The sequence below is a fragment of the Colletotrichum lupini genome, chromosome 9 (genome assembly GCF_023278565.1).
Source record: "Colletotrichum lupini chromosome 9, complete sequence".
Classification (NCBI taxonomy): Eukaryota; Fungi; Ascomycota; class Sordariomycetes; order Glomerellales; family Glomerellaceae; genus Colletotrichum; species Colletotrichum lupini.
In genome coordinates, this window is record NC_064682.1 from 2,652,864 (window position 1) to 2,676,656 (window position 23,793).

Sequence of the window (23,793 nt, forward strand, 5' to 3'; positions counted from 1 at the left end):
TGAAAGCATTCCTCCGCACCATTCCTATGATTGATTTATCAGAAGCCATTCCTTGTAAGCGGTTAGTTCACATGCGACGCAGCTCCGTCATGAGCCCCGCTTCACGAGACGTAGCCTTGATAAGATCCCATTGCAGAGCCACCTTCTCGTCCTGAGATCTAGCAAGCAGAGAGTGAAGAGCCTCGTTCTCAGCGCGCAGCTTATTGACCTCAAGTCGCATCTTCTCAATGGCAGCGCTCTGGTCGTTGTTCTTGGGAGTTGCACCAGAGGCAATGGGGCTTTGCTGAATTCTAGCAGACGGAACATTATCGTACCGAGCTCCAAGAACCGGGTTCTTGGTGATCGGAGTTTTGGCGACCGGAGTCTTCTGGACAATAGTGGCGGAGGGACCGTTGTAGGGGAAGGCTGGGTTTTGCTTGAACGCACGGGCGAAGTCGCTCTCTCGAACAAAGTCGCTCAATCTGTCGAGGCTGCGAAGAAAGCGCTTGAGCTCTGTGACGGCAGTTGGCTTGCAAGAGTAAGGCTTTTCCTGATGGGCCCAACGTGCGTACAGAATGGTACCTATGACACCACCAATGTCCTTGCCGCAGAAAGGGACGCAGCGAAATGTACCCAGGCGAATGAGCTTCTCCATAGCGAGATCCCAGGCACATTCAGTCACACTGCCAAAGATGGATTCCGGGTTCTCGGCAACCCACAGGGCTAGAGTGATAAGGTCATGGCCGCGATTCGCAATGACGATCTTGCGATCAATGTCGCCTTGCACCGCCTCGTCTTGCTTCTCATAGCGGTCGCAGACAATATTGATGAATGCCATTTCGGTTTTTGGGGTCGGCGTGCCGTTCTCATTCAAACTCTCCTTGAACCTTAGGCCCGGGAAGGTCTTGAGCGATTCGTACCATTGAGGCTTAGCTTCAGACTGAGAGGTCTTGGGGTTGGAGGATTTGTTGGCCATCTTGGGTGTTGATTCTTTCAAGAACGAGTTAGTCCTGCGAATTCACCGAACCTCGAAGCTTGTCGAGTAGTTGTTACCTTAATATTAAGCAACGCTGCTGGAGAAGAAGCAAAGCGTGAAGTGACGCGCTCTCTTTCCGATCCGAGGTGTGCTCAGGAATCGGGATGTGCAAGGAAGAGGAAAGCAGTGCACGACAGGGGTGTCAGAGATGGATGGATTGCAAAGTAAGGTAAAGTACAGCAAAGATGAGGAAGGCGAAGTGATGAGTTGACGCGACTTTCCCTGGCCCGGATTGCGGAATTGGAATGGGGAAAGAAGAGACAGGATTTAGATGGAGGATGAAGAGGAAAGTATAGCGCAAGAAAGTCGGCAGAGATGGAGGATGTGCAATGTAAACAAAAGAGGGGGGGGGGGGGGGGGGTAAGGGGGGGGGGGTTGGGGAATGTGGCTCGACGCGACGCGACGGTCAGTGTGAATATACGCGACGGGGGATATGATTCATTGGGAAGGAGCCATACGGTCACCGGATATGGTCTATAAGTCAGAAGGTTGCTAAAATTGTCACCCATCGGATGAGGAGATGCCTTTGGCGTAATAGTTAGGACTGCCCACTCCCGACCTCAGCGCTAGGTAATTGACCCCGGTGGCTTTCTATTTTCTTGAGGTCATGAGTTCGATTCATGCATAGTGACTCTTTTTTCTATTCTCGCCCTTTCTTTTTCCACCTACTCGTCTGGCTGTGACATTGTGAGCCTCGACGTAGACCCAGAGATGCCTCCAAGGTAGGGTAGCTGACTTGGGTGCTTCAGTAAACAGATGAACAAGCATTCTTCCCATACTCCACGCGGTTATTATGGAAAAAGACAGACACTCGCTAGTTGGATTCATCCTCGTTACTATAGACGACGAGAGGCAGAAGGGATGAGCTGGTACTTTTGAGCAGCAGACGGCGATGGCCTCGGGCAAGTGTCATTATTACTAGAGCTAGAATCCTTACTAGGACTCTTTTTTCCAGAGCATCTTCCATCCAGAGTACTCATTACAAGTTATTGGAACATCATCAGGTGCAGAAGGATAATCTCATTTAACGGATCGATTCACTAAAGACATGAAACTGCCTCCCAACTCAATCATCCAGTCCCTGCCTCACTCCATCCTCTGCGCTGATATTGGCTCTCTGGAGCCTCCACTTACCAAATACGGCGGCGGGCCTTCTTTGCCTCGTCGAGCTCAGTGCGCAGAGCTTCGTTGACAGTCTCGAGAGTCTCCTGCTCTTCAAGCCGGGCTATGTTGGCGTTTCGGAGAGCAGCCAGCTCCTCGGACCTCGCCTGAGCCGCCTGGAGGGCTTCTTGGGACTTGGCCTGGGAAGCACGGAGCTGAGAGCCCAAGTCCTGGATTCTCTTGTTGACGTCCTCCTGATTGCTCTGCATGGCCTGCTCCTGCTTGGCTATTATACGTTAGTGAAATGCCTCAGAGCACGACTTCGATCCAGTAGCAACAGGTAACTCACCCGACTCACTCTTGGGATGAGGACGGTACGGCAGACTCATCTTGTTGCCGGAAGAGGCGTTGGAAGAAGAGGTGACGGAAGGCTTATTGGGATGAGGTCGAAGCGGCAGGGAGAATTGGTTGTCGGCAGGCGCATTGGGCTCGAAAGAAGTAGAAACCCTCATCTTGCGTTCGTCGAGAACTGCGATCCACTCGTCGAGGGTGGCGAGGAAAGCCTCAACGACGGGGTTGGGCTCTTCGATGCTGGTATTGTTGGCTCTGAGGTTCTGGATGCGGGCGCGAATGATTCGGTCAACGACGAAAATGACCGAATCAATTCCGAGCTCACTGGAGTCCTCCCACTCACGGGAAGGGCCAGAATCCTCAGCAAGGCGGGTGAGGGCAGCGCCGTACAATGTGCTGAAGTTCGCATGTTTGCCGGAGATGTACAGATTGATGATGGCGCGGAAGAGAACATTGCCGCGATTGGCAATGTAGTGCTGACGAAGAGCAATGTGGTCCCTTCCATGGACAGAATCGTTGTGGCTGAACAGCTTTAGATAGGCGGCATTGACTCTGCGGTTGAATAGAGGAGCATCGCCTTCAATGTAGAAGTCGAGGCCTGAAAAGTCCAGGATCGCCTTTACCCAAGGGCGATTATTGGGGGGCATTCTGCTTCTTTGTGGTGGTAGCTGATGATGTTATTTTTCTTGCTACCAACTGTCTTGTGTGGGAGTCAGAAGAAGGAGAAGGAAAAGAAAAAGGGCAAAGGCGGAGGAGTGGAAGTCTTCGATGCTAGGAGAAAGTCGGTCGCTTCCTTCCCAGTTTGTGACAGTTAGGATTATTAGAAATTTCTTCGCGTGGGCGGCTGGAAGTTCACGTTCTTCCCTGGTGAGAGAACCTTGGACGAACTTCAAGTGGGCCGCAAGAATACGACGATATCAAAGATGAAGGAAAACATATTTCATTGCCTCATAGACATCGCGAGGTGAATTCCGCCAAAACTAGAATTAACAAGGGGATTCGAACTCATGACCTCCAAAAATAGAAAGCCACCGGGGTCAATTACCTAGCGCTGAGGTCGGGAGTGAGCAGTCCCAACTATTACGCCAAAGGCATCTCCACATCCGATGGGTGACAGATGAGAGGAATAGTTCTCACATATAGGCTCGAAGCGAGATTCCTGAGGCTTCATTCGCAGCCCACAAATCTATTCGCGTCTTCAAAACCGGCAGGTATTACCCTACTTTTCTTCAGTAGTCGGAAAGTCAATTTTACGGCCCACTTTAACCTCCTGCTACATAACGACGCATTCATTCATACAGATTTTCATGCCTCTATTTTGCCTTGAGAGAGAAGGACCACCGTCAGCTCTGATGTCATATCTCGCAAATACTAGTTCTACAGCGTATTTGCAGCCCAAAGCCATGATAACAGATCATGAAACAAAGAAAAACCTAATGAGGGTGCCAAATAGACCATGATGGCGTGAATCGTTGAAGCTGATAGATCAGAGATGTGGAGGAAAGGCGGGTGGGTGATACGACGAAGAAATATGTGGAAAGAGCGAGTTAATATAGAGACGGAACTCGAGGCCGCCCTTGGAAGCCATCGTCAGGGCTTGAGAGGATATTCATGAGAAATCAACGTTTTGCTCAATAGTTGACAGGGCCTACGGGGCAAGCTACGTTCTCAACCCACGAGCTTCCTTTGACCTAGAAACTGAAAGTCTATCTCATAGAAAAATGAGAGTCTGAAGGAGGGATTGAACCTCGGACTCCAAAAATAGAAGCCACCGGGGTCAATTACCTAGCGTTGAGGTCGGGAGTGGGCAGTCCCAACTATTGCGCCAAAGCATCTCCGCGTCCGATGGGTGACAGATGGAGAGCAAAAGTTGTACATATGGCCTTGCGGCGACACAGTGTATCCACGAATACTGGCAGTGAAGGGAGGATAACAGTTCTATCGCATGCTGACAGATATTCCCCAGCTAATATTTTCCTCTGATCGAAACCCTCCATGCAGGCATGAACCTTGTGCTGCCCTCGCTTTGTTAGACGTGATGACTTTGATGAGACGCCTTATTTCGAGCACCGGTTCGCTATCTACCTTACCTTAGTATGATACCTCGGCATGCCTGATTACTCGCCTGGAGCTCTCTCTTGGATTGATGGTTCGTCGTCTGGAGGAGAAGGTTTGCGGGCGCGATTATGTAATGACCCCTGTTTCCACAATGGTATTCCAACTACATCCCTTCGCGTTGCGACAATTCCTTCGCTGCCTCCAACTCGGGAAGTTTTCTTTGATTGAGTTCTTCTTTACAATACAATTCGGTTTAAAAGAAAATGGCTCTGTTTTAGCACCAGGGACCACCGTTCACGATGCCGAGATGTGTCCCTGTCCCGCCAAGGCCGTGCCCAGACTTCCAAGTCTCCGCTCACCACTCATTTTCCGTTCTGATTCTCGCACATCTCGAGGCAAATGAAGCACTAAGACGTGGGATTGGAACCAAGACCACGACCATTGTCATGACACCTTCGATAAGATGCTTGGCAGTGCGGGGAAGCTGGCTTGCAGCGTTTGGCCTGCGAATGGGGCACAATATGAAAGTGAGGGAGGTGTTTTCCTACGTTCTTTTCTGCGAAGCCTAGAAGTTCTATAAATTTTCCTCATTTCCCGTTGGATTATCTTGAAACTCAGCTTTTTTGGAATCCAAGCTCAAGCTTACTGTCAAAGATTTGCCATCGCCGTCTCGTAAACCTTCTCGGCCACTCCCGCTGCCATGAAACTCTCTTTGTTGAACCGAAAGGCTGAGCCAGATGCCAAAGATCCCACTTTTGTCCCGATTGAAGTTAAAGAGGCTCTCAAAGTTGCTCCCGAGGTTTAAGATTATGCTGGCGCGCATGCGAAGTATGACCCAACCGAGATCGCCCTGGTGCGTCGTCTTGACTGGATGATCATGCCTATACTATGGTAAGAAGGCCTTTCCACCCGGATTTGGATATCTGCCTCTACTGAAGAAACTTTAAGGTTCATGTACTGGCTCAATTACTTAGTGAGAATACTCCAACTCCAAGACCTCTCAGCATGCATTTCTGACCTACGTGCAAGGACCGCAACGCCATTGCCCTAGCCAGACTCAACACCCTCGAAGAAGACCTCAATCTCACCTCGACAGAATACCAAACATGCGTCTCGATACTCTTTGTCGGATACGTCATCGTCGGTATCCCCGCAAACATGGTCGTGACGCGAGTCCGCCCAAGCCTGTGGATGAGCTCCTGCATGGCCGTCTGGGCCATCATTAGTGCCCTCACGGCAGTCAGCCAGAATTACACGGGCTTACTGCTCACTCGCTTCTTCCTCGGCATCACCGAAGCGCCTTACTATCCAGGTGCGCTATACGTGCTCGCTACGTTCTACACGCGTAAGGAGTTGGCGACGAGAATATCGATTCTGTATACTGGGAATATCCTAGCAACGGCCTTTGCTGGATTAATTGCGCTTGGGACCTTCCAGATGCACGGCATGGTTGGTTGCGTCCCCTTAAAATCTGATGCTAATGTTTACAAGAGGGTAGGCCGGTATCGCGGGCTGGAGATGGCTTTTCATCATCCAGGGCGTAGTCACCCTCATCATCGCCATAATAGCCTTCTTCATCCTTCCCGATGAACCCCTCACTACGAGATGGCTAAGCCCAGAAGAGCGTATCCTAGCCAACGAGCGCATTTTGCGAGACACGGTCGGAAACACTGGCCAAACTACAACCTGGTCCGGTCTCCTTGAGGCTGCCAAAGATCCGAAGGTCTGGCTCTTCACTGCAATGCAACACTGTCATCTTGGCGCCAACGGGTTCAAGAACTTCTTTCCGACCGCGGTTGAGACTTTGGGTTTTGGTGAAACGATTACGCTAGTCCTCACTTGTCCTCCGTATCTTATTGCGGGAATAATATCGATTGCTTGGTCCTGGTCCTCTGGAAGATTCAATGAACGTACTTGGTCAGTTTAAAACCAGCTGTCAGATTCGAGTGACGTACATGTTGATCATGAACAAAGGCACGTCACCATCGCAAAATCAATTGCAGTATTCGGCTTCATCCTCGGCTGTGCTACACTTAATACAGGTGCCAGATATTGTCAGCATTCCTCCCTCGAGACCTTCTAGGTGCTTTGCTAACCTCTCAGTCTCCATGGTTGTATTCTCTGTGGGGACATATGCAGTGAACTCAATCATACTGGGGTGGGTCTCGGCGACTTGCTCCCAGACGAAAGAGAAAAAGGCATCCTCCCTCGCCATCGTCAACTGCATCGCCGTCGCATCCTTCATCTGGACACCCTACATGTGGCCAAAGTCCGACGAGCCTCGATACGTCATGGCGATGTCTTCGAGCGCGGCGCTTAGCGTTGCGACTGCCATGGGCGCGTGGGCGATGCGGTTCTGGCTCAAGAATGAGAACAGGAAGATTCGGCAATCCGAGAACGAAAACGTTCTATTTTATGCGTACTGAGGGGGGAGATGATAGGAGAGACATGCAGGACGCTTGGCACAAAGACATTGTTGATTATTTTTCGCCACATGTTTTTCAGCCTAGACACTCAATGACATAGCAATCCCTGAAGTACCCCTTCCCGTTGTAATCCCCAAACGCAGCGACGGGATGCCTGTTCACCAATTGCCACATCTCACAGTCCTCCTCGACTCCATCGATGGTCATCCTGATCGCCCGGCCCTTCCGTCTTTCCCTAAGCTCAAGCTCCAACGCTGATTTCAAGTAGACCCACGCAACAATGTCAGGACCAGTGAGACCTGAAGAAATTAGTCTTGGAAGCAGATAGTCGAGAACGGTGGTGATAAAGTTTGTGCCCTCGGACAAGCCTGCAGCCATCCTGAGCAGGACATCCACCCGAAGAACAGTGAATTGCTGCCGCTGTTGCATGTTCATGCCACAAACAATACCAAGAATGACCTTGGCGAGTGCATCTGTGCCCGAGGACTGCACAGACGGGTCGAACAGAGACCGCAGGTAGCTGCACGTCATCCTACACACGAGATAAATCACGTACTCGAGAGCTTTTCTCGTGTCACCGAAACGGTAAGTGACAAAGGTCTCAAAAGTAGCGCCACTGATCAGATCCGAATCTGCCCCAAGATTGACGACCGGCATGTCGTGGTCGCAGAGCCCCTTGTGCCAGTTATCCAGCCGATGAGAAAACACATCGCACTGCCGCAATATCGTGTCAGGTGTGAGGTTCTCCTTGTGAAAGTCCTTGAGGCGCACATTACGGCGATCCGATTCCCGGCCGAGGACAGACATAAGCCACAGTGCAACTTTCTCTGAAGCGCTATCGCCGTCTGCGGTCGTATCTTGGCTAAATGTAGCCTCCATCGCATAGCGTGCATGAAGGCCATGTAGCCTGAATAATATATCACGAATTGCGAGTTGCGGGTCTAGTAGACTCGAGACATCGTAATTGTCTACAACATTGCAGGTCGCTCGCGTCGGCAACATCATGAAACGAACATCGTAACGAAGCATACGCCAGGCTTTGAAGAGGTCGGGGATGGACGACGCGGCGAAGTCGAGCTTGGATGCGATGTCGTCCAGCCCGGTAGCGTGATTCCTGATGCCAAGGGCTGTGCCGGCTTCCAGCTCGTGGTAGGCAAGCAGCAAAGCGGCGCCCGCGAGCTCCTCGCCGCGGTAGTTTTCCACGTTCTGAAGTTGAGCTTGGAGGCCTCTGACCGCTGTGTCATAGTAGATCCAGACGCTGCTGTCGTCGCATACTCGACGGAGCACGAGCGGGTCGATGGGAAGAGGTTGCGTCAGCTTGATGTTGCTGGCGGACAGAGCCAGGACCGCTGATCGGAAACAGCTGCTCTGGCGGAAGAGATTCGGAAAGGAGAGAGCAACTGGTATCAAAGGAAGGACGTTCCTGTCGAAGTGCTGAATAAGGACCTCTTCTAGAGGTATCGATAGCTGGCAGTCTGCCGTCGGTTCGCCTAGGGGAGATGAAGTGGACGTGGAAGACCCCGGAGACGAACGGTCGGTGACGAGGAACTCGTCCCACCCAGTCGTCAAAGCTGGGCTTGGCGCTTCCGCTACCGGTGCCGAGCTGTTTGGTACTCCACTTGTCAGCATCAACCGGTTGGCAGAATTTTCGAACATAGTAGGTTGCTCTATTCCGCTCGAGGTATTCCTTGGTCTGGCTACCTCCTGTTGTTGTTGAGGCGGATCTTGAATCGCGGAAGAAGCACCAGATGTGTCGAAAAGTGACCACGGTAAGGTGAAGGACCCAGCGAGCCAGCCCTCAGCATTCGCCGAGTGCCATGGAGGTATAGGTGCCAGGGCTGTAGCTGGCAACGCATCATCTCTCGCCGGCAATTCTATAACATCTTCCGGCGTTGATGACTCCCGAGCGACAGGGGACGGCTCCCCGATTGGCCCAATACGGCGTCGTTTCCTTCGCTCATCCTCAAGACGTAGAGCGGCCCATCTAGCTTCCTCAAACTTCCTCGAAGACTCGGCTGCTCGAGTGGTGACGTCTCTGAAGGTCACGGGACGCTCGTAGCCGCTGCACTTTACTCCTTTCTTCACGCAAGCGAGGCATTCTGGGCGTGTCTCGTCACACTGTTTACGAGTCAGTTGGAAGGTACTTTCACAAGACGGGGAACATGGCGAAGAAAGTAGAATGTCACCGTGGGAAGTACGACCTTTCTTCTTTTCTTTTTGCAATTTTGACAACCCGTTCGCTTGCGGACAATATCAGTCTTTTTGGGGCGGGTAGAGTGGGATTCCATGGGTGGCGCCGAGCCGGGAAAGACACCGTGAAAGCCGAGCTTTCAGCGGGAGGCAGACGGGACTGATGGTTGTTGAAATCGCTTAGGTGTTCATTAGAAGACAGTAGATGCACTGCGACGTCCTTGAGTCCTGCGAAACATGCAGATATGACCAAGGGCCCGCGAGAAATGCCAAGAATATCCAGTGATGCCCGCCAGAGGGCAGTGGAAGTAAGGTGAAGAGCAGTAGCAGACGCGGGCCCAGATCGAGCGGATAAGCGAGCCAAAAGAGCTTTCCCTGTTTTGGTCAGCGGGTGCGCCGCTAAGCCTGTTATGGCTGTGCGGAACGGCGCAACGGACAAGTCTCCACCCGTTCCGCACCGGCGTTCGGCGATAAAGTCGCTAGGAGATGAAGCGCACCTACCTCACCCAGTTGAAGAAGTAATACCTCTACGCCAGAAGTTACTGCTTCCAGGTCATTGAGATATCATGTCCACCTCAACTTCGTAAAGTGAAACAATGGAGTGTACCTAGGGATACGTAACAAGGAGGCATATCTTCCACTAAGTTTAAGTTGGTGTGCAATAAGTGTGTCTCCGTAAAAACAAAAGTTGCATCAAATTCACGCAAATACTCACGCTTGGTCTAGTCTGGTCATTTGAACATGGAAGAACTTTTGTAAAACTCCGATTATTTCTGATAAGGGCACTAAGTAAGAAGCCATAGAGATGAAGCTTAGCCTGTTTATTGCTTTGCGGTAGTGTTGTAACCCCGTCTTTTAGCAGCTAACTGGAACCCGCCTCCCCCAATGCAAGTTGCTGAAACTGCTTCCAGATTCCAAAGGCATTCGCCACAACATCATCCATCTGCGCCGAATCCGACTTCATTTCATCTCCAGCGAGACGATCTGAATCGGGACCAGGCGAAGGCGGTAGCTGAATCCATCCATGCTGAGCCATCACCATCGCTGCCGTCTCCCCCTTCCCATTCAGCAAATTCTGAGCCGCCCCGGCCTGGATCAAGGCGTCAAAAATTGCGTTCGCATTTCGTACCCGCTTCTCTGCCTCCGCCGGACCACTGATTGTCGTGCTGAAGATGCCATTGATAGTTTTTTTGCCAAAGAAGTAATTGGTTCCAATAGCCCAGCCTACCATAAATCCCTGCTCCTCGTCAACGTCCCACGCCAGGAGGTCGTCCGTTTCGCCGATGGGCAAAGGACTTGCTATTGAGAGCGTATAGGCGACGTGTAAAGGCGTCTCCCCCTCGGAATTGGGGTGATTGACGGGGGCTCCGCAGCGGATGAGAAAGTCAATCATCTGTCGGCTCTCGTGAAGGACTCCTGGCATCCTTTTCACTCGGCCCATGGTGTCTGCGAGGAGATCAAGCTCCTCTTCGAACGATCCAAAAACTTTGTGAAGAATTTTGAACACCTGATGGAGTTCCCATGGTCGGGAGATTTCCATCGCAGCCCTGAATAACAACGTGCGGTCGCGGCCGCTGGGATCTGACTCTGCTCTCTTGGCGATAAGTGCTTTCAGCTTTGCGCTCTGTAGGGACAGCCTTTCGGGCTCAGGCATATCAGTGGGATACAATCTCGCTACCGACGATGACAAGCCGAGCATGACGACGTAGCTTTTGTCTCCTGCCCCCAGACCCGACGCGTTGAATGGATCTGCTCCGGCGTCGAGGAGAAGCTGGAACATCTCGGTGGATACGTAGTAGATAAGGCTGTCCACTATCAGGTTGACTCTGGTTCCTGTTGGCTGGAGGCGCGTACCCTCAGGTGTCCACCCCGCCCACTCGATGTATTCGTGGTTGACGTCGAACCCGTGGTCTAGCAGGAGGCGAAATATCTGCAAGCTGACCTCTAGATCCTCCGGCTTGTGCTCCAGGAGGAAGATTCTTATCGCTTCGTGTAGGCAAGTCGCTTCGCCGGTGTCATTGGGCGGGTACACCGTCGATGCCCCGTGTTCTAGCAAAAGCTCAACGGCATCCCGGTCCAGGTTCCATATGGCGGCCTCGAGCGGTGATTTGTGATCTAGAAAGACGTGCATGGTGTCCTCCTGTTCGCACTGGCAAAAGCCGATTCGCTGTGTCGCCGGACGTGCCCCGTCAACATGAGCCCCAGCTTCCAACAGTCGCCGGAGCCCTCTGACATCTGTGCCTCTCTCGACATGCCAGAGAAGCAACGGTTCTGTGCGCATGAATCTGTCCTTGTCGATGGGAATGTTCGGGGCAAGCTCCAAGAGTGTCTCGATCATGGCACTGCTGCTCGCCAGGTGCAGGACACTGATTTGGTGATTAACATCCACTGGCATGCCACGGAACGCAAAGACCTGCAGCAGCGGCTTTTCCAAATCTGCGCCGTACTTGTGAAGGAGTTTGACGGTTTCGACCTGGTCTTCCAAGATAGCGTGGGCCAGGACGGAGTAGTTTATCCAGATCTTGTGCGTATCGCACGCGGGACGGTACAGTCGCTCAATCACGAGCGCAGCCAGACCCTGCCTTCTAATGGCAACGTTTGACGGCGCTTGAAGCATCAGATTGTTGACTGGGAAGTCAAAGTCGGCCGGGCAGGCAAGCACAGACCTTGAACAGGCAAACTTAGCTTCGTAGCCGAGTTGTAAGAGTTCCTCGACCCGGTCTACCTCATTTCTGATAATGGCTGCTAGCATCGCGGTGTATGTTTGCGATGCTAAATCGCGGTGCAGCAGGAGACTTCGCTCAAATGACGTTGCAAAGCGTTTTTGAGTGAGGGTGAGTTGGAAAATGTCGCGGGGCGTGAGGTATTCGCATATGCCATGCATGATGTCTTCAGCGAGAGTGGATAGTGAGGCCATGGTACACGATGGACTTATGGGAGCATTCGGCTCCTTCTTCTGAACGAACAGTGATAAAGAGATGTAAAGAAGTGCAAACCTGTTTGAGAGATAGTTCCTTCCGGCTAAAGAAATTTAAAGAGGACGATACTCTCCGCGACTGGGACATGACTTTTAAGCGAGAAAGCCCTTGTAGGGCGGACAGCTCAGATGCCGGCATATCCAAGGAATGCAGCGAAGAGCGGCCAAGGGCCTGGCAGCAAGGGAATGAAAGAAGGAAAGAGTCGCCTTGGCAGCTGAAATGCAACTTGGGTAATAATCTCAAGTCACAAGGCAGACTAGGCAGACTTGACAGCTTGGCTACTTACCCCATGGGGGCTATGGGAGCCCGGATCAGGAGATCGCAACGTCGAATCAATTCAACTCGGGGTTTGGAAGGGGTTTTGGCATCGCGGAACCGCTCCGCTCCGCACTACTCCGCGCGCTGTTTAAAGCTTCCTCCCACCGGCTGCATCCAACTCAAGAATTTGAAACAGCGATATCAGGAGCTGTTTAAGACGATCAGGGCAATGGCAACTTCGCATTCACCCTTTTTTTTACCCTACCTATTTCTTTCCTTTTTGTCTTTAGTCCTCATGATGTACCTCAAGCGGGATGCTTCAGATCTGTAAATCCACTCTGTCCCATAACCAGGACCCACGAACCTTGGCCGCCGATCTTCGCTTATGATTTCCACTGATTGGTTGGTCCAGTTCTCCGCCAAGTCAATTCCGACATCAGGTTATGATGGAAGAAGATCACTCACAAATTCCGCGAGTGATTAATGAGATAAAAAGTGTTGCGAGGCAGTTTTCTTCCACCACGTCGCATCAGCTGGCCGTCGGAGTTGACTCCGACTCTCAATCAGGGTATCAAGACCAATATGCAAAACGTCACATCGACTACACGTGCATCGGCTCTGAACTGGGAAAATTCCTCAACTGCTTCGATCTGGATTTAAGAGTGCAGAGGTTCTTCCGCGGCAACGCTAGACCCAAATCACGTCTCATAGATCCTGAAACTGCTCTACGGGGAGCAATCGGTACGGTTTTGGTACATTGCAAGAGGCTTGAACGCTCAGGTAATTGGCCAGCATAACCATTTGAGGCCAAAATGCCTTCAAAAGCTGACAGATTTCCTCAAGAATCGATCGGAAAGTCGAGGAAGTAACCGGTCACGCTGCACATATGAATTAGCAAAGATGTGGTGTAATTAAAACCATGTGACTGAACGCCATTGCTCGCAAAAGCCATATTCCCCTCGGCTCCATGCCGAGGCCCATCGCCCGAACATGCCCCACTTCCCCGTTCAAGCTCGCCGGCCAAAGTGGAGTGTCACACCGGCCCTCCGATGGTAGTATCGCGCGCGAAAAAAACACGTCAGGAAAGCCAACCACGCCCGACCACAGGAAGGAGTCGAAGGAGCCCGATGGCCGGGTGCTAGTGCAAGGTACTTTTTCCCCGCGTGTCCTCGATGTAACATCTCATCTACAAGCGGCTAATCCTCCTGGGTTTTAGCTTCGTTACTCGAAGAAAATTGCATCGCGAATTTAGGCAGCAGACATGTTGCTGTGCCGCAAGGCACCACGGCACAGCAAACAAATGGTCCGCCAGTAATTAAAGTGGTGAATCTTGAAGGAAGAAATAAGAAAATTTCGCTTGGCGTTTGCTTTGCCGCATGGTGAAAATTTGCGAACTTGGACTATTTAAATGGATATGATGTCCCTCATTGTCCCAAGTCTTTCTTGTGAGTTTCTCAGAAGTTGAGCATTTTCAGAAGGAAAGTTTACTGCCAGAAAGGAGTCGCTACAACCAACCGAGAGATCAGCGTCGAAGACAAGACTAGGTCCTCTATTCAACCTCACTCAACCATGCATCTGCTCAAACTCATCTCCCTCACAACGGCCATGGCGCCAACAGCCTTCGCCCAACTCTGGTTCGGCACCACCCTCCCGACCTCGACCGCCGCCGACGAGTACCTCTCCCAACACGTCAAATCCGTCCCGAGCACCATCGCCGGCGCCGTAGCAACCTCCCTCGCGACCGCGCTGTACAGCGTCGACCAAAAGTACTTCAACGACAAGGAGTGGACGACGGTCTACTCCCACATGTGGTCCGCCGCCGCCAAGGCCACCGACGCGCCCGACGTCGTCGCCTCGATGGCGGTCAACGGGTATAGCCTGGACACCCAGCAGGAGGCCAAGTGGTGGAAGGATAACGTGCCGGACAAGGACGACAAGTGGGTTTCGTCGTATGTTTCGGATTGGCAGAAGGCGTGGCAGGATAATACGGCGGCGACGAAGACTTCAAAGGGCGGTGCTGCTGTGGCGAGGTGTACTGGGATGGCTATGGCTGGTGTTGCTGCTGGTGTGGCTGCTGGGGTTATGGTCGCGATGTGAGAGGCGGAGTATTGTCAGTTGTTCGAGTCCTTGATTTTGTCGTCCAGACTACGCTGTCTGCGATGCAAACTCAGTGGGTTGAATGTGGGACTGAATAGTGCGACATCTTACCTTTCTTCGTATATCTCAATGAAGCGATCAATTTCGTCCACATTCTTCTCGATCTTCTTCAGATGAATGGCCCTTCTAGTCTTGGCGCCCCAAGACTCTGAAGTCTCGACCTCAAGTAAAACTTCCAAACCATTGCTATCGATTTCTGCGCACGAAAATTTGTGCTCCAATGAGTGAATGTCTGACTTGCTGGCGTCGAGTCTCCGCTCTAAGCCCTTTCGGATCTTGACCAACTTCTTGCGCTTCTTCTCGACATTATCGAGCGTCTTTTCGAATGAAGACATTCTTTGGCTCAGTAACTCGTACTGGTTTTGGAGTCTGTTGATGTCGGCTGTGATGTCTTTCTCCTCTTGAGGCTGTGGTAGAACAGATGAAGCATTGTCGCTCGGGGATGTGGCAGACGGGGTCGGGATTCCCTTGTTATTCTGCTGTACAGTTGCTTGTACTATGTCTTCCAAGACTTCTGAAATGACCGGGTATGCTGATTTGCCAAGATCCTCGACTATGTTGGTCAGCACCATCTTGTCAGATTTGTCGAACTTTATCGCTAAGCCGCAGTGAACAGAGAGGCTGTGACCGGCGTGACAGGAAGAAAAGAAGAGGAAAGAGCAAGTGGTCCTCTTTTCTCATCCTCGAGCTAAGTGAAATATGCGGGCGGCGGAGCGAGTCGAGATTAGTGGGACCTGTCAAAACGAAGGTTCAAGATGAATACGGATGTCCAAAAGGGTCATCACGAACTTATCCTCAATCAGTCAGGTACGAACCGGAAGTACAATTTCTAAATGTAGGGGATCTTACCAAAATTGCCATGCGACCTATAGTTTGTCAAGAAAGAAAAAAAAAAGAACCAGAAAGCAGCGCTTATGCTATCCAGGTGACCACAACGGGAACAAGTCGTTGTCGTGATAGCATCATTCACCTGTTCAAGGACAGCCATCACGTGACCGCAACGAAAGACGACAAGGTTAACCAACAAAACTGTTCCTTCGAATCATTTTCTCACCTAAAGCGCCCTCGTGAAATCAAAAATGGGTGCTATTTCAGCAATGCGACTTTCCACAGTAAGTTATCAGACGAAACGCTATTAGCAAGAGAAGACCCGTAGGAATGGAGGCCTTAGTGGAGTGATACTTCATCTAGTAAAAGCAAGTGACATTTCGATACCCAAAATAGGCAATCTAGGACTACATGTATCTACAATCTGCAAACTCTTTCCCATCTACTTCCGTGGCCCTTAGCCAATCCTGTCAAGTACGATCCAGCATACAAGCTACATTTACCAGCGAAGTCATAATCCTTCCGACAACATCCGTGTGCCAGGGGGTATACAAGACCATTAGTATTAACCTGTTCATCGAAGCTTAGACCTTGGCGTGCTCAGGGGCAAGCTCAGTTCCACCGCTGTGCGCCGAGTCAACAGGCAGAGAAGGGTGAATAGCCTTTTCCATATCGTCATCCTGTCCAGGATTGGCAGTCTGGTACTCGAGCCACTTGAACAAGGCATAAACCAAGAAGGACAGAAGAGCACCAGCGAATGGGCCAATCCAGTAGATCCAGTGGTAGTTGACGAAACCGATAATGACAGCAGGACCAAATGACCGAGCAGGGTTGATTGAGGTGCCAGTCCAATTGGTAGCCGTGATGTGGGCAATGAAGACGGAGATGCCGACGCCGATGGGCGCAAGGAACGTCGCGCGGTGCTTCTCGACAGCGAGGAAGTAGACCGTCAAGACGAGCTGGGCCGTCAGAAGCATCTCGATGAAGAAGCCCTGGGGCACGGTGGCGCCGCCGCCCAGGGTGTTGGCGACGCGGAGAGGGCCTGGGAGGACCCCGTATACCACGGCAGCGGCAGCGATACTAGCGAGCAGCTGGGCGGGTACGATGCAGAGACCTCGAAGCGGCTTGACTGCTCCGACGAGAACAAGACCGAGGGTGACCTGTTACGGAAATGTTAGTCAGCATTCGAAGTAGAAAGGGTTGGGGGTTAAGATGAACTGGGTCGGAAACATACCGCAGGGTTGAACATGCCACCGCTGACGCGGTAGAAGATCCATACATTGGCGGTGATGGCTGTGCCGAAGGCGGCGGCGATGTAGAGCAAGCTGTCAGGAGAGAGTGTGGCCGCTGGGTCGTCGGGGTTGTTGGTGACGATGGCGGTCTGGGCTCCGAGGAAGGAGAGGAGGAGGAACATGAATGTTCCGCAGAACTCGCCCAGTACGATGACTAGGAGGTTGCGCTGGGGCAGGGAGAAGGGGTAGCCTCGCTGTCCCGCGGGAGGATGGGTGGCGTGCACCGCATCGATGGCCTGCTTCACGGGCGTGTGGTGGGCGTTGGAGGCTGACATCTTGTAAGTGATGGTTGAAAGAAGTCGTCTAGGTTAGGAGAAAGGAGAAAGAGACTGTGAGATGATTGTGAGACGGTGTTGTTCGATGGCTTGGGTGATATAGGATTCTTGTGAGAGCCCAAGCCATCTATAAATACGTATCATGATGAGAAACGAATGGCTGGTTTCTAGAAGTGAGGCGGTCGTCAAGCTTGCTCGTCATCCAAGCTTTCTGCTGTGGTTCTCCGGCAAAAGCGAATATTCCCAAGATCAGATGCATCGCCGTGGGCCAGATTCTTTCAGTTGGGCACCAAGTGGTAGGGACAGCGTCAGTACAACGACGAGGAGGTTGGAGTACACGAGTGCAATACTGAGGTCGGCACGAGGGGTGTTGTACCACGCATGCCAGAGGATCTGTACCCTCATATCGACGACCACAAGGTCCCAATTGAGACGGGTGTACTTGCAAATCTGGTGATGAACCATACGAATTGTCCTGTCACTTTTGCCTGGGCACCAATCGCCATGCTGTGCTATTACGTGCTGCCGTGCTCATCTTCTCGAACGACTTCAATCATCTCAATGTCAGGTCGCTCACCGTGTTGGGCCTCAATCTGTGTGTTTCGCTGGTTCGGTCGTGATCTTTACCCAGCCTCTCCCTGTTCTAATGGGTCCGTTGCCACGATGTTGGGCTCGACGCTGTGTGTCTCGCCTCACGTTATGGAGTTGACTCTTGAGATCGAATGAGTCCTCTGTCAATCGCATATCACCAGCAGCATGGTCAAGGATAGAAGCAGTTAGCCACGAAAGCGGAAGGAGATGTGAGATGTCCGATACTTCGCATTGGTTTACTTTGCCTATGGAAAGTCAAGTACCATCCCGCTTCTACAGTATGTTCAGATAACAGTCTATCGAGGCCGGACATCCTACTGTATTCCTCTATCCCTATACGCACGTACTTGGAGGCAGAAGCTTCAGCTGACGTTCTTCCGCGATCGCTCCCTGATGCTCGATCTCTCTCTGTCTCTGATGCCAACTCCGTGCGGCCACAAGCTATGTGCACCGTTTGTATAGTCAAGCTTTCGGGACCCTGACCATGTCAACCCTCCTCTGGAGTTGGGCTCGAATATGTATGTCTCGCTACCACAGCGATGATCTCTACATAGGACTTCACGCGTCCGACGGAAAAGGTGCTCCGATGTCAAACCAGTACCATGCGTCTTGCCGCTAAAACTGGGGGTACAGGAAAAACGGCCAGTCTCACCAAAGTCCTCTTCTCCAGGAAGTCTCGGGCTGTCACGCCGAGTCCCTCAAAAGAAACGAGAAACCAATGTCAAATGGAATAATCCATCTTCAGGCTTGAGATCTTGCTAGGGCCGAACCTCTCTTTCTCGGAGCCGATGCCAAAGGCAATACTGGCGTTCTAGCCCCCCACTTTCCGCCACAGTCAACGCCGGCGTCAGTTTAATGTGCAATGATGATGACAATGGTGATAGAAACAAAGCAGTTGTCATTACCGGCATGCCTGGCTCAGAGTGTCTTGCCATCGTACGTTTCCCACCTGACATCCTCGGGTCCTGATTGGCAGATCCCCCCGATGTCATGCTTCAGTTTGCATCTCCCGCTAGCGCACGTCGATGCGGACGTGATTCGCCAGCGTGAATGCACAGCGGTATCACCATCTAAGGTTGACAAACAGAACGCAGCATTAGGGTTCGCCTGAACTTCTTGCCTTTCGTCTGAACTGGTGGCCCGACTTTTCCCTGGAGAGACACATCATGTTTGCCAATGGCGGCAGGTTTTTGCGCATGTCGTGCCGCAAACTCTTCGTTGTTTGTCCCACAGAATCTAGACGATTGCGCATCCTGCAATCTTACACGGTCTCTGTTACTTGTAGTATCCACGTGAGCTGTGTAGCACAAACAAGCTCTCCTCGCAGACTTGGTGAACGATTAGCTGCTGATGTCACGGACTCCTTCTCATAACCAAATGGAGCATGCAGAACGGGCGAAAAAAGCACAGAAGAAGAACCACAAAAACGACCCACCTCTCTCCAAAATTCCTCCGCTGCAGCGTTCTTATTTTGAGAGAACAAAGTCATATTGCCCTTCCATTATTGGCCGGAATCCCCTCTCGCTCTTTACCTCCTGCATGTGCGGGGGTTTCAAGTATGGCCCATGAACCCCCTGGTCGACTGGCCGTGAAAGGCCACGCGGGGCGGACGAATGAAGGTGGTTGCGCAACAACGGTGGAGCGTGGGATCGCGGGTCAAAGTCTGGATTGATCGACATGCGGGCCGGTCCTAAGCGCTAAGGGCAGTTGGGACATGATCTGCGGTGGAAACGTGAATGATCTGCGGGCTGGTGGCCAGCCTCTTGGACACCACCATGTATTTTTATATTTTGCCTGATGATTTGATCATAGCGTGGATTTCTAATTGTCTCATCTGGAACACCGAAGACTGTCATCGCTAGAGTTGCTCCTGTAAAAGCCGCACAAAGTAGGCAGGGAGAGCAGGAGGCAAACCTTTCACAAGTTGACTTCACCTCGGAAGCTAGAAGTACTACTCGCGACTTAGCCCCGGCGTCGGGGTGCCAGCTGCAAGACTTAATGGCTCTACGGGGCAGGTGAGTGACCAAAACTCAGCAGACGCTATTCATGAGCCAATGATTATGTTGTTGCCTTTAAAGAGCCTCTAGACCAGGCGGCGACTGATCCTCTTCTCAACGGGAAAGTCTTGCGCCACGAACGAAGGAGGCGGGGACGGTAAGACATCGAGTGAGACACGAAGCGGAGACCGAGGCGTCAAGCCGCAGAACGTCGCAGGCTTGACCGAAGACTCGGGCGAGCTGCCCAAAGTGTTGGGGGCCAGAACTCCCCCAAGCTGAAGACAAAGATCCGCGTCTCTCGGCTGTTGAAAATGAAGGCGGGGCAGTGGAGTTACTACGATACAATGTGTCCGAAGTAAGAACCACAATGCCCACCCTTCAAGACCTAGAAATCCCTCGTTACACCGTGGCAATTTGATGGCTTAGGCTTCTGCGTCAAGCAGGCTTTAACCATGTGGTAGGAGTTGGGTTGCAGACGCAGTGTGTATGATCGATTATTGATGAAAAGGTTGGGTCAATGACGAAACAGACAGCAGTTGAAGCCGTAGTGTGATGCGGGACGGACGGGATGTCCTGGTCTCAGGCGGGGTGGCGCTCACCATCGAGGTCGATCGTTTCGAGACAATAAGGCTGGACTCGAGAGGGTGAGCAATGGCATACCCAGAATGGCTAGCCGCATCATAGCAGCCGTCATAAAGCGCTCTGGTCAGGCAGCACCGGTTCTGATGTGTTGATGATTTACCTCCATCAATCTTTGAATAGCCAAGACCATTTTTCGGGCGACAAAAAGCTCAGTTGATACAGCAGAGAATGACACCCGAGTAGGCTCGGACTCCGATACATAGTCATAGGGACTGGTATCAAGAAGCAGTATGTTCAATTCCTAGAGCTTTGAAGGTAACATGAGCAAACGGACAAATGAGCTCAAGGCTGGTAGCCCTGACATCCTATCCTACAGAAAGTTCTCTGCCCAGAATCCTCGACTTTGGTTGTTCAGCATTGAGATCCAACCACTCGATATCACCAGATATCAGCCCTCAAACTTAATCCAGCAAGTCCACCACTTCACCGAAAGCAAAGCCATTTGATCTCTTCTCAGTGCTTCCTCCAGATCTGTTCATCGCAAACCGTTGCTGCGACGCCTCACATAGGTCACTGAGCTCTTTGTTGAGTCTGCGAAGCTCAGAGTTCTCCGCTTGCAACTCCTCAACTTCCTTTGTGATGGACTTGTTCTCCTGTCCCACCTGGCGATTTCGGTCCATTGTCACCCTGTTGAGTGCAAACAAGTCTGCCTCTTCCTTGCGTATCTTTGCTTTCATCTCTTTGAGCTTGATCTTGTACTCACTCTCACCCTCACGCTTTCCCTTGTCGTAGGCTTCCGAATAGGTCTCCTCCAATTCTGATTTGAAATGAGCACGATATCCTGCCTTGAAGTGACGCCTGGCGAGTGCGATGCTGTTCTTTTTGCCACGTACTGTCTGTCGAATATACTCATCGGTAGCCGCGAGGAGTTCGTCCTTGGAGGAGGCCTTGGCTTTGACAGCGGTACCATTGAGTTCCATGATATCTTCCTATGCACACATGGCTCGATGCAGCTGGTGAACCGCCTTGCTCTCGGCACTGGTGGTGTAAGGCTCCTGGATAAGTGTGCGAGACATGCCGGGGTTCTTGTCTCTGAAAGATACCCAAGCCGAGTAGAATCGGTAGAGAATGTTGTCGAACTTGACAAAATCAAAGATGGGAGCCGATTGGAAGGTGCTGTCGTCAGACAGAAGCTTCTTCACTTCCTTCCAGAATGCCGCATCACGAGTGGTGTAGTCAGAGCTCTCGAGACACTGAGCAGCAGCATGGATGATGGCAGCAAGACGAGAAGCAGTCATGGTCAAGCTAGGATCGGCTGTAGGAAGTGCGAAATCGAGGTGAAGGAGCTTGAGGGCATCCCACTCGGCTTCAGCAACGGGGCCGCAAGCAAAGCCTCGGAAGTCGAACCCGGTCTGGCGGAGGCAAACGTCAATGACTTTCAGCTGGTGAGTTGAGAAGCGCTCGGCAGGCGGCGAAGCTATGGCAGGCACGTTCGGGCCCGAATTGGCTTTCCTTCCCTTATACGTGGGAGGCATCTAGTTCTCGTTAGCAATGTGCGCCCCTCGCTACCTTTCCATCATGGTGGAACAAATACACAAAACATCTGGGTTCAAGTTTCATGGACAGTAAATGATGCGTAGATAGACCCGGCCCAGTAAGACTCTGGGGCACGGACCAGAGTATAAGAAAGGCGGGCTTGAAGCACTACTCACCTTAAAGGACCAGCATGGAGATTCCCATATATGAACGTATATATGAGGATTTCGGTGCTATTCCAGTCTCTGATATCGATATTGCCAAAGCCAGGTGGGAGGGGGAAGCAAAACTTGTGTAGAGGTTGACCTGGGGAGAGAAGTAATGGGAGGGTAAAAGTGAGGCGAGTGAGGTAATCGACGAATCAGTCCGTGAGGCGGTCGCTCTTTCCGTCGGGCTACGAATTCAATATCCGGCTCCTTCGCTGCCTAATTATAGTTGGGGAAGGTCTCAACAAGAGAAAGCGCGACTTCAAAAGATTGCAGTAAGCTATGAATCTGAATAATTTGAATTCTATAGGTGCGCGTGCTAGGCCCGAACACCCGTGGATGACCGTGTACAAGGCATTCTAAATACTCGAGTGCCGACCCAAGACTTAGAATGTGAGGCTACAGCAAGAAGACCGGTGTCGTCTAAAGTCATGACTTTCACTTTGGTCTATCTGGACATCGGGGTATAGGCAATTCTTCGACTTCACGCGATCAGGGACAGCCAAGTGAAAGAGGTAACCTGGCGAACAGACCTGAGGCTGCAAGATGGCGGCAGCCCTCGAACCTCTCATCAGGATGTAAAATCTTACGTCTCCATAAGGCTATTCGTATTGTACTCCACTTCCCGCCATTCTAATAGCTGGCTACCTTGACGGGCCGTGGTCACAGGCGGCAAGGAGGACTTTCAAGTGGAGGAAGACTTTGCTGCCGAGACACTCGCTCCTGATACCTTTCTCCAGTCGCTTCTTTGTGACCCAGACTAATAGCTCTACCTTGCGCGTTTCTAGTTGCTGTCTACAAATTACCACATGAACATTGCATCAGTCTCTCAACTATGACTTCCTTGGATAAGAAACCGCGCAGATCCACAATGTGTGAAGACGACACTTTGAGGAAGCTTTTCGAAGCCGAACTCCGTCAAGCACGACGCGTCGATCGCATGGAGATGTCGGATATTGACTTCGATCTGTAGCCTCAAGACAATATCCAATTCTTCAAGACTCACACGACCTTAGAACAACTCCACAGCCGCTGAGTTGTAATCGACGCCCATCTAGAGTTCCTTACTTGCAAAGCAAAGGGAGGAGTCCAAGATTGGAACGAATGAATTAAGAAGCGAAACGGACAGGCATTTGTCACCAAAGCACTAGACAAAGGCCAATCGGTGGTTTAATGAAAAGAAATTGCGTCAAGGGCAATGTAACACCAACTGGAATTGAAGTCAGCGACGGGATGCTTGGTAGCATGTTCCAGCATCATATACGTAGCAGCTACTGTCCTCGTGACGTCTACGGCAATGAAAATACCAGGTGCTGGGATCCCATCCTCCACGACTGGGTCGAGCTTCCAGATTGCAGAGCGGCCCTCTTGATCCCGAGGGAGTATTACTTGGGAAGGAAAAAACTGCCTTCGGCCAGCGCTGTGTCAAGGACGCTCCACAATCGCAAGCTCATCTTCCTTATCTCTCATCGCCCAAAAGCTGGATACATGTGGTGGACCTTCTTTTCCTCTGCAACAGTCGCGTCCTGGCGATTAGACCTTTGCCAGGACGCCGTTGACCGATATTGGCCGAATCGCGGAATCCTTACGGCGGTGCGGTACCGCGGTTCCACAGGACCGTGTTGCTAGGATGGTATTTTCACATCGTTTGCCGGCAGCGATTTGGCGGAAAGGACTTCAATCTATGACAGCCTAGCTGGATTCTCTGATGCGGAGTTGGTGCCCAATCACGCGGCGCTGGCCATTCTTGCTGCTCGGACTATAAGCACTGAGTTGGAGGTGTTATGGGAAGCTGTCTATAAAATTTCGGACGAGGGCTAGAACTTCAGAAGCAAGACGAAGAAATTGGGCACTGATGTGGACTAAGACACTGCGGAAAAACTTGGGACTGAAGGGAGATTTGGCCCCGGAGCGCTTGCGCTTCGAGTCCATCTTGACGACGGGCCCTAGTT

At 51.6% G+C, this 23,793-nt stretch overlaps 10 protein-coding genes across 10 annotated transcripts; 4 read left to right on the plus strand and 6 right to left on the minus strand.

The window, feature by feature from the left end:
* Positions 1-67: 67 nt before the first annotated feature.
* On the minus strand, positions 68-955 carry CLUP02_16662 (uncharacterized protein; the record flags this gene model as incomplete). The annotated part of the gene is made up of 1 exon (XM_049295580.1): positions 68-955. The coding sequence occupies one exon, from the start codon at positions 953-955 to the stop codon at positions 68-70; it is 888 nt and encodes a 295-aa protein (XP_049152727.1).
* Positions 956-1,829: 874 nt separating this feature from the next.
* On the minus strand, positions 1,830-3,114 carry CLUP02_16663 (uncharacterized protein; the record flags this gene model as incomplete). Its single annotated transcript, XM_049295581.1, has 3 exons — positions 1,830-1,851; positions 2,150-2,402; positions 2,466-3,114. The coding sequence occupies 3 exons, from the start codon at positions 3,112-3,114 to the stop codon at positions 1,830-1,832; spliced, it is 924 nt and encodes a 307-aa protein (XP_049152728.1).
* Positions 3,115-5,225: 2,111 nt separating this feature from the next.
* CLUP02_16664 (vitamin H transporter 1) lies at positions 5,226-6,951 on the plus strand (the record flags this gene model as incomplete). The annotated part of the gene is made up of 5 exons (XM_049295582.1): positions 5,226-5,294; positions 5,555-5,837; positions 5,922-5,974; positions 6,024-6,333; positions 6,629-6,951. The coding sequence occupies 5 exons, from the start codon at positions 5,226-5,228 to the stop codon at positions 6,949-6,951; spliced, it is 1,038 nt and encodes a 345-aa protein (XP_049152729.1).
* Positions 6,952-7,026: 75 nt separating this feature from the next.
* On the minus strand, positions 7,027-12,058 carry CLUP02_16665 (uncharacterized protein; the record flags this gene model as incomplete). Its single annotated transcript, XM_049295583.1, has 5 exons — positions 7,027-9,069; positions 9,138-9,278; positions 9,353-9,620; positions 9,857-9,863; positions 10,009-12,058. The coding sequence occupies 5 exons, from the start codon at positions 12,056-12,058 to the stop codon at positions 7,027-7,029; spliced, it is 4,509 nt and encodes a 1,502-aa protein (XP_049152730.1).
* Positions 12,059-13,344: 1,286 nt separating this feature from the next.
* On the plus strand, positions 13,345-13,760 carry CLUP02_16666 (uncharacterized protein; the record flags this gene model as incomplete). Its single annotated transcript, XM_049295584.1, has 2 exons — positions 13,345-13,525; positions 13,594-13,760. The coding sequence occupies 2 exons, from the start codon at positions 13,345-13,347 to the stop codon at positions 13,758-13,760; spliced, it is 348 nt and encodes a 115-aa protein (XP_049152731.1).
* Positions 13,761-13,946: 186 nt separating this feature from the next.
* Positions 13,947-14,474, plus strand: CLUP02_16667 (uncharacterized protein; the record flags this gene model as incomplete). Its single annotated transcript, XM_049295585.1, has 1 exon — positions 13,947-14,474. The coding sequence occupies one exon, from the start codon at positions 13,947-13,949 to the stop codon at positions 14,472-14,474; it is 528 nt and encodes a 175-aa protein (XP_049152732.1).
* A 14-nt stretch (positions 14,475-14,488) lies between these two features.
* CLUP02_16668 (uncharacterized protein) lies at positions 14,489-15,106 on the minus strand (the record flags this gene model as incomplete). Its single annotated transcript, XM_049295586.1, has 2 exons — positions 14,489-14,531; positions 14,586-15,106. 2 exons carry the CDS (start codon positions 15,104-15,106, stop codon positions 14,489-14,491), a joined length of 564 nt encoding a protein of 187 aa, XP_049152733.1.
* Positions 15,107-15,946: 840 nt separating this feature from the next.
* Positions 15,947-16,929, minus strand: CLUP02_16669 (uncharacterized protein; the record flags this gene model as incomplete). The annotated part of the gene is made up of 2 exons (XM_049295587.1): positions 15,947-16,522; positions 16,597-16,929. 2 exons carry the CDS (start codon positions 16,927-16,929, stop codon positions 15,947-15,949), a joined length of 909 nt encoding a protein of 302 aa, XP_049152734.1.
* Positions 16,930-20,560: 3,631 nt separating this feature from the next.
* On the minus strand, positions 20,561-21,634 carry CLUP02_16670 (uncharacterized protein; the record flags this gene model as incomplete). Its single annotated transcript, XM_049295588.1, has 2 exons — positions 20,561-21,046; positions 21,122-21,634. 2 exons carry the CDS (start codon positions 21,632-21,634, stop codon positions 20,561-20,563), a joined length of 999 nt encoding a protein of 332 aa, XP_049152735.1.
* Positions 21,635-21,677: 43 nt separating this feature from the next.
* CLUP02_16671 (uncharacterized protein) lies at positions 21,678-23,662 on the plus strand (the record flags this gene model as incomplete). The annotated part of the gene is made up of 7 exons (XM_049295589.1): positions 21,678-21,724; positions 21,819-21,905; positions 22,373-22,419; positions 22,511-22,580; positions 22,667-22,810; positions 22,987-23,434; positions 23,471-23,662. 7 exons carry the CDS (start codon positions 21,678-21,680, stop codon positions 23,660-23,662), a joined length of 1,035 nt encoding a protein of 344 aa, XP_049152736.1.
* Between the last annotated feature and the right edge of the window lie 131 nt (positions 23,663-23,793).